Source organism: Helianthus annuus, chromosome 5 (genome assembly GCF_002127325.2).
Source record: "Helianthus annuus cultivar XRQ/B chromosome 5, HanXRQr2.0-SUNRISE, whole genome shotgun sequence".
NCBI classification, from domain to species: domain Eukaryota; kingdom Viridiplantae; phylum Streptophyta; class Magnoliopsida; order Asterales; family Asteraceae; genus Helianthus; species Helianthus annuus.
Genome location: NC_035437.2, coordinates 39,734,473 through 39,745,070, shown reverse-complemented (window position 1 = coordinate 39,745,070; position 10,598 = coordinate 39,734,473). Strand labels below are relative to the sequence as shown.

Here is a 10,598-nt window from a genome sequence, read left to right as displayed (position 1 = left end):
GTGGAAAACCTCGACCAGAACACACACTTATTCCCCTCACTTGTTCAACTTTTTATAAAGAGTGTTATTAATCAAGTTTCATTGGCATTTTAACAACATTCAATTAACTAGGTTGATATTCCTAGTTACTTGGCGGGTTCGGGGAAATCACATCCTGTTTCGACTTTAAGTCCTGTTAACTCGGGCCTTTTATATACTTTGTTTTCTCAAAGTATTTACCCTCCTTTTAATTAATATTGGATTTATTTATTTAAATCCTAATATTTACCGGGTAAATTTTTACCACTAACGGTATTTTACCCGTCAGTAATATTAACGGAGTTTGATTACCAAACCCGTTTTTGGGGTGTTACAAGTCTACCCCCCTTAAAGAGGTTTCACCCTCGAAACCTTTTTCTTACATGTTTTATCGAGTTTAACTCCATGCATTTGATCTCGATAATCAATTGAGCATTGCTCATATTTTAACCAATTGTTAGTATTACCAGAAAAGTATGATAATATCTTTTTGGTTACTAACCATCTACGTATCTCATACGACATAATGCACTTTGAAATAACGTGATCTTGTTACTTCTACTAGTTTAGTTAACTTAGCGATATCCATCGCTTTTATATATCATCGAACTCTTTGTGAATCCGTTACCTTGACCCGCTTAAAGGTCTTTAGTGAAATCTTTCACTTTTAGCAACAATTTCTTTTGTTTTCAAATTTATTTATTCGGTTCAGTTATACCGAATCCACTGCTTACAAGCAACCAAATTTATTTAAATGACCTTAACCGATCTCACTAACTAGACTTATTAGTCCAGTTACTCTTTACTGCTCGCTTGGTTATAATGTGATTCCACTTCACATTGCATTTCTTGACCGTGATCGTGTCACGTCATGTTTAATTTATATCAACGTTTCTTTATCATACTTCTTCTTTTCGAATGTATTGTCTCGCACCTATCGATGTTAAGACCCATACTCTTTGATATTTGTTATTTCCGAATTCGCCTTATAGTAATCATATTTGTTAAAACGTTATTTCTTACTAAAACTGAATTTTAGTTTAACGTTTTTTTTAACTATGTCAATTACTCATATCAAGGAAATTGACAACCCATAATTTATTGTTTTCCGTTCTCGTTTTACGTGGGGTTTCGTAACAAGTTCCCTCACCTTACACTATTAACCCGTAGGTTCCTACACTTAACCTCGTAGGCTATTTCCTTAAGCTTTCACCTCTTTAAGGCGAGGCCCTTATGATCCCTTTGCTTCAATTCATGACCCGTGGGTCATTTTGGCCCCGTAGACCTTTACACTAATCAATATCCCGTAGGTTATGATGATCCCGTAGATCATCTTTTATTCGAGTCTTTATTCAAATGTGTATACGTTTATATACGTATATGGTGTTAAGGCACCACTTTTTATGTTTAGAATTATTCACCTTTACTTTTTGGATTTCGTTTGACCTTGACCGTAATCTAAGGCTACATTGTTTTCTTTCGAATTATCTTTCCGACTTCTTGACTTCTAACGTCAATTACACGTCGGTTTGCCCTACACTTCCCATTACTCGGGTCCTTTCATTTTAATGTTTTTAACACCTATAACTCATTTACATAGGTTTATTAATATTTCGCACTTTTATTTATTCGATTCGTGCTTACTTACTTTAGCAAGTGTCATCCTTTATTAAATTTGTTTGACTTGTTCGTGTGAAAATCCGTCACTTATGAATGTCAAACTTCAGTCTTTGTTCGACCCATTCAGCTTTGAAATAGTTGAACGTAATTTATCAAAATTTCTATTTGCAGTATCTTATCGTCCTTTAGTCATGACTCAAAACCCAAGTCTTTTTGACTTTCCATACGCGTTCATGTTTCTCAGTCTACGCATGCGTTTAATTCCTTACCCATCAACCGGGTGTTTTACCAAAATCGTTATCATTGCACCCCCTTCCGGTATGCACTAAGACTTCATTTCGATTTACTTGGTCATCTTAGTGAAATCCGTCACTTTTATTCGACCATGTCTTTTATTCTTTACGTGACCACCATTGGCAGCTTTATTAATTATGAGTGACGATTATCATCGTTATCCTTTCTTTACTACAACTGAAGTTAACAACCTTGATTATCTTTTTCGTGTGGGCAACACCATTGTTTTTATGACCCGGCGGATCATCTATACTTTGGTTTTACTTGCCCATTTTGTTCACCATGGCCCCTTTCGTCCAAGATGACTTATTTTCGTGAATTTTCTTTTGATCATTCATTTATGTCATCATTTACATTAATCCTTGTCCCTTCTCTCGGGCTCATTATCCTAATGTAACACGCTTCCGTCACCCGGCTGTGCGTTTACATTATTATCAACTATTTTGTTCATTTGTTTCATTTGGGTACTTTTTAATTTGTCCCATTCACCTCGTCCTTACTACATCGGATGTAAATGTGTCCGCTATAAGAAGTTCATGGTATCATATGCCACTACTTACTTGGCCAGAGTAAGCGATTAACACGTGACACGCATGACCTTTTTATAGTTTTCACATCACGCCCTATGTAAGTAATGCCTCTATTTGTTTCTTTTGGAAACAATATCCCGAATACATTTTCTAATCGGGTTTTTCCAAGTTTTCAATCTACATATGCAACTTTCAATTTCTACATATTTGTTGCATATTACTATTTGTGCAATTAATTTAAAATGTGCACCTGGTAATGCTTGCCTTAACGGGCTTTAAAAGTGTTTATGGTATTCAATTATGAATGAATGTATTGAACAATAAACAACCCTTTAAATAGGGAGAATACAATAAGCCCTACCACTAATTTAGGAACTATTTTAGGACTAGATAAACATAAATATTACAAAGATTATCTCTAATAATAATAATAATAATAATAATAATAATAATAATAATAATAATAATAATAATAATAATAATAATAATAATAATAATAATAATAATAATAATAATAATAATAATATCGGCTAAGACACCCCCACAGTTTGAGCGGGCGTAGGATAGACGTTCAAACTTGAACGAAAGGATTGAAACAGCTGTCTGGAGATCCCTTTGGTGAAGATATCTGCATACTGCAAAGACGAGGGGACATGAAGAACGCGAACATGGCCAATTCGAACTTTCTCCCGGACAAAATGAATATCAATTTCAATATGCTTCGTTCGTTGGTGCTGAACAGGATTATCTGACATATAAACTGCAGAAACGTTGTCACAATACACAATGGATGCATGGCGTAATGGAGTATGTAATTCAAGCAAGAGGTTTCGAATCCAAGTGACTTCAGCCACCACATTAGCTACACCACGATACTCAGCTTCGGCACTGGATCGTGAGATCGTTGGTTGGCGTTTAGAGGACCACGAAAGAAGATTGTCACCTAAGAAAACACAATAGCCACTCGTGGACCTGCGAGAATCCGGGTAACGACCCCAATCAGCATCAGAATAAGCTATCAATGCCTGGGTACCAGATTTAACTACCCGTAAACCATAATCCAAAGTACCCTGTAAATACCGTAAGATCCGTTTTAAAAAAACAAAATGAGTATCACTAGGATCATGCATAAATAAGCAAATTTGTTGCACGGCGTATGAGATGTCAGGTCGGGTGAACGTCAAATATTGCAACGCTCCAGTCAAATTGCGATACAATGTAGGATCATGAAAGGGAACACCGTCTGCAGCACTAAGTTTAGCAGATAAGTCAACCAGGGTGGCACAAGGTTTGCAGTTCGACATGGATGGCCGTGAGATAATGTCTTTTGCATATTGTTCCTGAGATAAAAACAAGCCCTGTGACTGACGAATGACTTTAATACCCAAAAAATGATGTAACACCCCCAAATCTGTCATGGAAAATTCCTTGGAGACAGTACGAATAATCTCTTGGAGGAGTGTTGTGGTAGAGGCTGTAAGAACAATATCATCAACATACAATAGCAAATAAGCAATTTCCTGTCCTTTGTTGTAAATAAAAAGAGAGTGATCACATGCACTGCTCCGAAAACCATGTGATAGAATGTAATTCGTGAACCGTGTGTATGAAGCACGCGGTGCTTGCTTGAGCCCATATAAGGACTTTTTCAGGCGACAAACAAAATTAGGATGTCGAGTATCAACAAAACCAGGTGGTTGATGCATAAAAACAACTTCATTTAAATTGCCATGTAAAAAGGCGTTCTTAACATCAAGTTGATGTATAGGCCAGTCTCGTGAAACTGCCAAGGAAAGTACAGTGCGGATTGTCGCTGGCTTAACAACCGGACTGAACGTATCTTCACAATCAATCCTCATCGTTTGAGATTTCCCATTAACTACTAAACGCGCTTTATACCTTTGCAAAGACCCATCAGATTTAAACTTATGACGAAATAGCCACATGCATCGAATAATTGGTCTATCAAGTGGGCGTGGAACCAATTCCCATGTATCATTATCCTGTAAAGCAGTAAATTCGGATTGCATAGCACGTAACCAATTTGGATCAGCAAAGGCTTTGGCATAAGAGGTAGGAACAGGGGAAACAGTTGTGGCGGTAAGAGTGTGCTGGGTTCTAGCTTTGGATCGGGTAGTCATTGGGTGAGTGGAAACAGGCTGGGTCGGTGTAGGTATGGGAGTTGGTGGGTTGGGCTGGTTCGGTAAGGGTGGTATGGGCTGGTTCGGTTCGGTAAGGGTGGTATGGGCTGGTGTGCGGTTTCGACGGCTATAGGTCAATGGGTACAGTATAATGCTTGGGTGTGAGGAGGATGAAGGTGGTTTAGGAGGCACAGGTGGTTTAGGAGGCACCAGTGGTGTAGGATGCTGAAATGTGAAGGCATCGGGAATAGGGTCATCTAGAAACTGATACTTGCTTAGAGAGGAAGGAATGGTGTAAGGGAAAGTATGTTCATCAAAAGTAACATGACGGGAGATGTGCACTCGACCTGTGGTAGGATCAAAGCATTGGTATCCCTGGAAATCAGGTGGGTATCCAAGAAAAATGCACCGCACAGAGCGACTGTGCAGTTTATGAGGTTGGGTAGCGGATGTGTTGGGGTAACATACACAGCCAAACACCCGTAAGTGATCATACGTGGGATGGCGTAGATAAAGTGCAAAAGTAGGAGTGAAGAAGTTAAGTCGTTTTGTTGGTAAAACGTTATGAAGGTAGGTCGCAGTGTGAAGAGCTTCTACCCAAAAGAAGGGTGGAAGGTTGGCATGTATAAGGAGCGTGCGTATAACGTCATTTAGGCGACGAATCATACGTTCAGCTCGACCGTTTTGGGAGGATGTCTGGGGACAAGAGAAACGAAATAACAATCCATGTTGAGTGGCAAAGTTTTTAAATGCATGATTGTCAAATTCTCCTCCCAAATCGCATTGAAAGGTTTTAATATGGCGATTAAATTGGGTTTCGATTAAGCGGTGAAATTTGACAAAGGTTGAAAATGTTTCAGATTTATATTTAAGTGGATAAACCCAAACAAAATGTGAAAAATTGTCAATAAGAACCATACAGTATTTATATCCTGTTTTACTCGTGATAGGTGAAGTCCATAAGTCATAATGGATAATATCGAAAGGCGTAAACATAAAAGAATTTGAGGCATAAAAGGGCAATCGTTTACTGTTAGATAATTGAAATGAATGGCAAAAACTAGACTTGTCTTGATTACATGGAAAATTGAAATTACGACTAAGAACTTCTAAAACTTGAGCACCGGGATGACCAAAACAATCATGCCAGGGTAGAGCAGCGGATGTTAACGAGGAGGCTTGAGGTGGAAGTTGTGGAGCGGTGAGCGGATAGAGATCTCCGGTGCAATTGTGGCGTGAAAGAATTCGTCCAGTTTTGAGGTCCTTCAAAGAAAAGCCAAATGGGTCAAATTCAATAGATACATTGTTATCACGAGTAAAACGTCTAACGGATATTAGGTTTTTGATAACTTTAGGACTATGAAGGATGTTGGGTAGGATATAGGTGCGGTCATTAATGGTGTGGTAGCCAGTGCCTGATCCTTTTATTGGTTGACATTCACCATTGCCAACCAAGAGTTTACTGAAAACAGGAGATGAAGATGGGTTAGGAATCATACCTTGATCATTAGAGACATGTGTTTCAGCACCAGTGTCCATGTTCCAGTTTTGGTCAGGTTGCTGAAGATGCATGGTAGCAAAAGCTGCTTGAAGGTCAGAAGGATTTAATGCATCATACCCTTGAGGTGGAGGCTGAAACTGAGGAGCCATGGGTGGATAACCAGCAAAGTGAGCCTGTTGAGTGTTATCCATGGGCTGCTGAGGTCCAGTAGCCTGGCCTGAAGGCTGAGAGGCTGGGTTGTAATTGGGCCTCCATTGGGTTTGAGTAGGGTATGGACAAGGGTGAGTGTTCTACCAAGCCCATTGAGGGTAACCTGAGTTCTGATAGTTCTAATAGGCCCAATTTTGCTGCTGTTGGTTCCTGCCAGATCCGCGTCCACGTCCCCCATGTCCCCGGTATCCCTATCCACGACCACGGCCACGACCCCGCTGCGTAGCCTGGTTTGACTGTTGGTTCAGGTTCTGATATGCTTGTGGTTGGTTCAGGTGTTGATTCGGGTTGGGGTTCGAGTTATGTGGAGGCTGCGGCGATGATTGTTGTGGAGCAGTGGGTGCTACAAGAACCGAAGATGAGGAATTCTGACGTGCCTCAAGACGAATTACTTCATCATGCAGCATGCTGCGTGCGAGATCCCAATCTGCATCCTGCTGGTTGATGAGAGAGGCTGTTGTATCCTACTCCGCTGGTAACCCATGAACAAGTTGTAATACGAGTCGAGACTCGGTAACCGGGTGATCCAGATCACTCAGTTGATTAGCAAGTTCCTTCAGATGTTGACAGTAATCGTCTAGGGATGAAGAAGCGGCAAGGGTAAGATTGCAGAATTTTGTTTCAAGTGCAGCAGCTCGAGCTTTCTTGTTGCTGAGATAAATTTTCTCAATCTTAACCCAAGCAGCACGTGCAGTAGAATCGGTATCCAGAATACGCACCAGTAAGTCATCTGAGATGGTGCTATATATCCATTGCAGAACTAGTGCATCGATCTCCTTCCAATCACCGTAGTTATCAGCAGGTTTTGGGGGCGGTGGAGTGTCATCGATATGATTGAGAACCTTATAGGCCACCGCATGAAGTTTGAACAACTTTATCTGTAACATTTGTGCTTGAAATCATTGTGAACAGTTCAGTTATCAATAAAACAATGTTATTTGATCCCAATGTTTGTTTGGTTATGTTTTACATTTTTCATGTTTTGACTTTTGTTCAATTTCAAACTCTACATTACTTTCTGGAGAATTATACGCAAACTGGTGCGTAAACGTACTCAGTTTAATGCGACAAATACTCCGGAACACCAACATATACTCAACATACCTTAAATAACCTTTACATAACTTAGAAATAAGTTTTGAAGGCTTTGGTATGGCAAAAACAAGTTAATTCGCTTACAGGGACTAAACTTGACAAACTGTGAAAGTCTGCCAATTTGAACTGTAACAAACATTCCGGAACATGTCCATAAGTTAAACATACCATAAATATCCTTTACATAGCTTAGAAATAGGCTTTGAGGGGTTTGGTATGCTAAAATAAACTGTTGGATCATTCAGGGACTAAAAGTGTCAAAAAGTGCATAAGTTTGCACTTTCGCGCATAACTTACGTTCTGAATACATCCGGACATCCAAAAATTTATGTAAGCATCCTAATATTATGTTTTAATGTTTGGCTTGTCAAAAATCCATTCGTCGCGCAATTTGGATCGTTTTTCGCGCTTATGCGCATTCCGTCGTAATTAACCGAACATCGCGATCGTACGGCCAAACGAACCAACATCCGACATATTTTTGAGCATGTTTCATGTCCTCAGTGTTTAGGCATCATTTTAGGGCCTTAAAGATGGCTTAACGACCCTTGAACGTGTCGGAAATGGCCTTAAACCATAACAGGGACCTAAACTGTCAATTCTGAAACTTGGTTTCTGATCAGGACTCCCAGGCGGGGCGTGTAAGCCCTGACTAAATCCTTACGCGGGCGGCGTCAGCCCTGCAGATGTAGAAACTCGTTTTTTGCTGTTTTTGGCCTTTCAATCACTCCAAAGGGCAATGCCCCTTCACAATCTCTGGAGTTAGGGTCATAATGTGATACCACAACATCTTGACAAGTGTATGAATGAGATCATGGCACGAAATTCAAGAAACGATCCTAACGGTTTTGCTTTTCCTATAAATACCCCCCCCCATTTGGTGTAAAACCCACAAAACTGATCAAAGAGCTCTAAGTTGATGCCATTGCTTCATACCTGAGCTCCTGGATCAAGTTTAGCTTTCGGGGACCCTTCGTAAGTGTTCTTTCGTTCTTTTAATCGCTTTCTAGTGCTAAAGTCAAACTTTGTTTGACTTTCTGCGTTGACCAGCTTATGGTCAACACGAAGTTCGTTGGAACTTCATAACGTGAGCGTGATCACGATGGTTATAGTCTGTAGTGACTATACCTACTAATTACCACGTTATCTAGGCTAAGTGACGAGTCGTAGTTTCGGCCAAAATGCGCATTCTTGTGTATTTTGTAACCAAACTACTCGTGGGTATCAAAACCGTTTGTTTTGATACCAAACCTGTTTTCTAAACTAAGTTAAGCATGTGTTAACATGCTTAGCTCGTCACTTTTAGTTTAGTGCTTATATAGGGTCGTAAGGTAAGCGATCTAAACAATCGCTTATACTTTCGAACCCGACCCATTTGGTCGATCATTAGGATCCGACCAAACACATTAGGTGACCATAGTTGTATAGGGAATAACCTTCCGAGGTTATACCTTATGGTCACGATGTTAGGCGTTCCAAACGCGTTCTACGCGAACGACGCGTTAAGGTAGCATAAGCTACCTAAACGGGTCGTAGTGGGTCGTAAGCACTTAGGCTAGGTTTCATTTTAGTATGTAGGCTTTGTTAAACCATATTACACGAGTCTCCATACTCGTTTGGTTTACAAACCCTCATTCTATCCAAATCCTCCGATTTAGGTCCGGTACATTAATATAGTTACCTATATTAGGTGTCGTTTGATATCCGTGATCTCTAGCATTATTTCGTTGTTATACAAGAACTTCAAAGCAATCTCAGGTGAGTACATAGACCCCTCTTTTACTGTTTTCCAAACTGTTTTGGGGTGGAACACATGTGCCTACTTGCTACTTTCGTGCTTTTCATGCTTTCACATCATATACTTGCTATGCTCATTAGTACACTATTAGTACATGATTTACATTACATTGTTTCGCTATGTATGTTTACTTAGCATACTTAGTACATTGATTTACGTTACATTTCTGCTACGTGTGTTGACTGATAGCATGCTAGCACATTGATTTACATGACTTTTATGCTATGTATGCCCATTGTGTGCGTACTTAGTACAACATTTTACACTACATTTTATGCTATGTATGCCCATTGTGTGCGTACTTAGTACATTTATTCATCACATGCTCACATTTTGGTATGACATTTGGTTTGTTCAAATTATACAATGTACATTCATTAACACCGATCATGCCGCCCGTTAGTAGGTAATGGTACCATAGGACTTGACAACTCCCATTCCTGAAATCTCGGGTTTGTTTGGATTGGAAGGAATGACCGAATACGATGAACATAACACATATAGACCTTTAATTTGTTTAAAGGTCTATCACCACAGTCACAAAGGCTTGAATGTATGCATTTTCACAATACCGCATAAATGTTTGTATCAGTATAGCATGCATTTGTTCCACAAAACATATCTTTGACTTAAACTATGTTTAATTCAATACCCTGTTTTTGTGCATTTTACCTATGGCCTAGCTGATATATTTCACATGTCATACATAATATTTTGGATACACATTATATGATTTACAGTAAACATAAACAAATTTACATTAGACATGAACATTTTGATATGGTTTACACAATAACACTTGACGATTGATTTATACATGAACAATTTACATGGTGGTTGGTTTGGGTAAATGGTTTGAGTAACGTGGCGTATGTAATATGATACAAACATGGTGGATACACCGCTGGTACTTCCTATATATAAATGTTTGTATAATATTACCTATCGTAGCAATATTTAAATCATTTCAGTTTAGACATATTACGTTTTACACAAATAACATATTCTTCGCAAGACATTATTTTTACAAACAACTTATCTTATACAAACTCACTTTACTAGGTTATTCATTTAACCTTACACTTTTATACATATCATCTGATCTTATCGTTTTTCATACGATTTACAAAACAAAACAATTTACAAGGTTCATGACTGACTGTTATTGAACGTTTTCTTTAAACTCAAGTCATGAATCCCATTTTCACAAAACCTATGTATCTCATAGGCATTTTTATGCTGACGTACCTACTTTCACATGTGTTTTCAGGAGCTATCGCTTAGGATGACGATTGTGACACTAGGGCGGACCTGTGCCTTAGAGATATAAAACGAAGATAGACTTAGTTTAATTATGTTAAAAACTCTTTATTTCCTGTTTGAAGACAATG

The 10,598-nt window shown here is 39.0% G+C and overlaps 1 protein-coding gene across 1 annotated transcript; it reads right to left on the bottom strand.

The window, feature by feature from the left end:
• Nucleotides 1–6,778: 6,778 nt before the first annotated feature.
• LOC110942981 lies at nucleotides 6,779–7,201 on the bottom strand. The gene has a single exon (XM_022184741.1). It carries the CDS (start codon nucleotides 7,199–7,201, stop codon nucleotides 6,779–6,781), a length of 423 nt encoding a protein of 140 aa, XP_022040433.1.
• Between the last annotated feature and the right edge of the window lie 3,397 nt (nucleotides 7,202–10,598).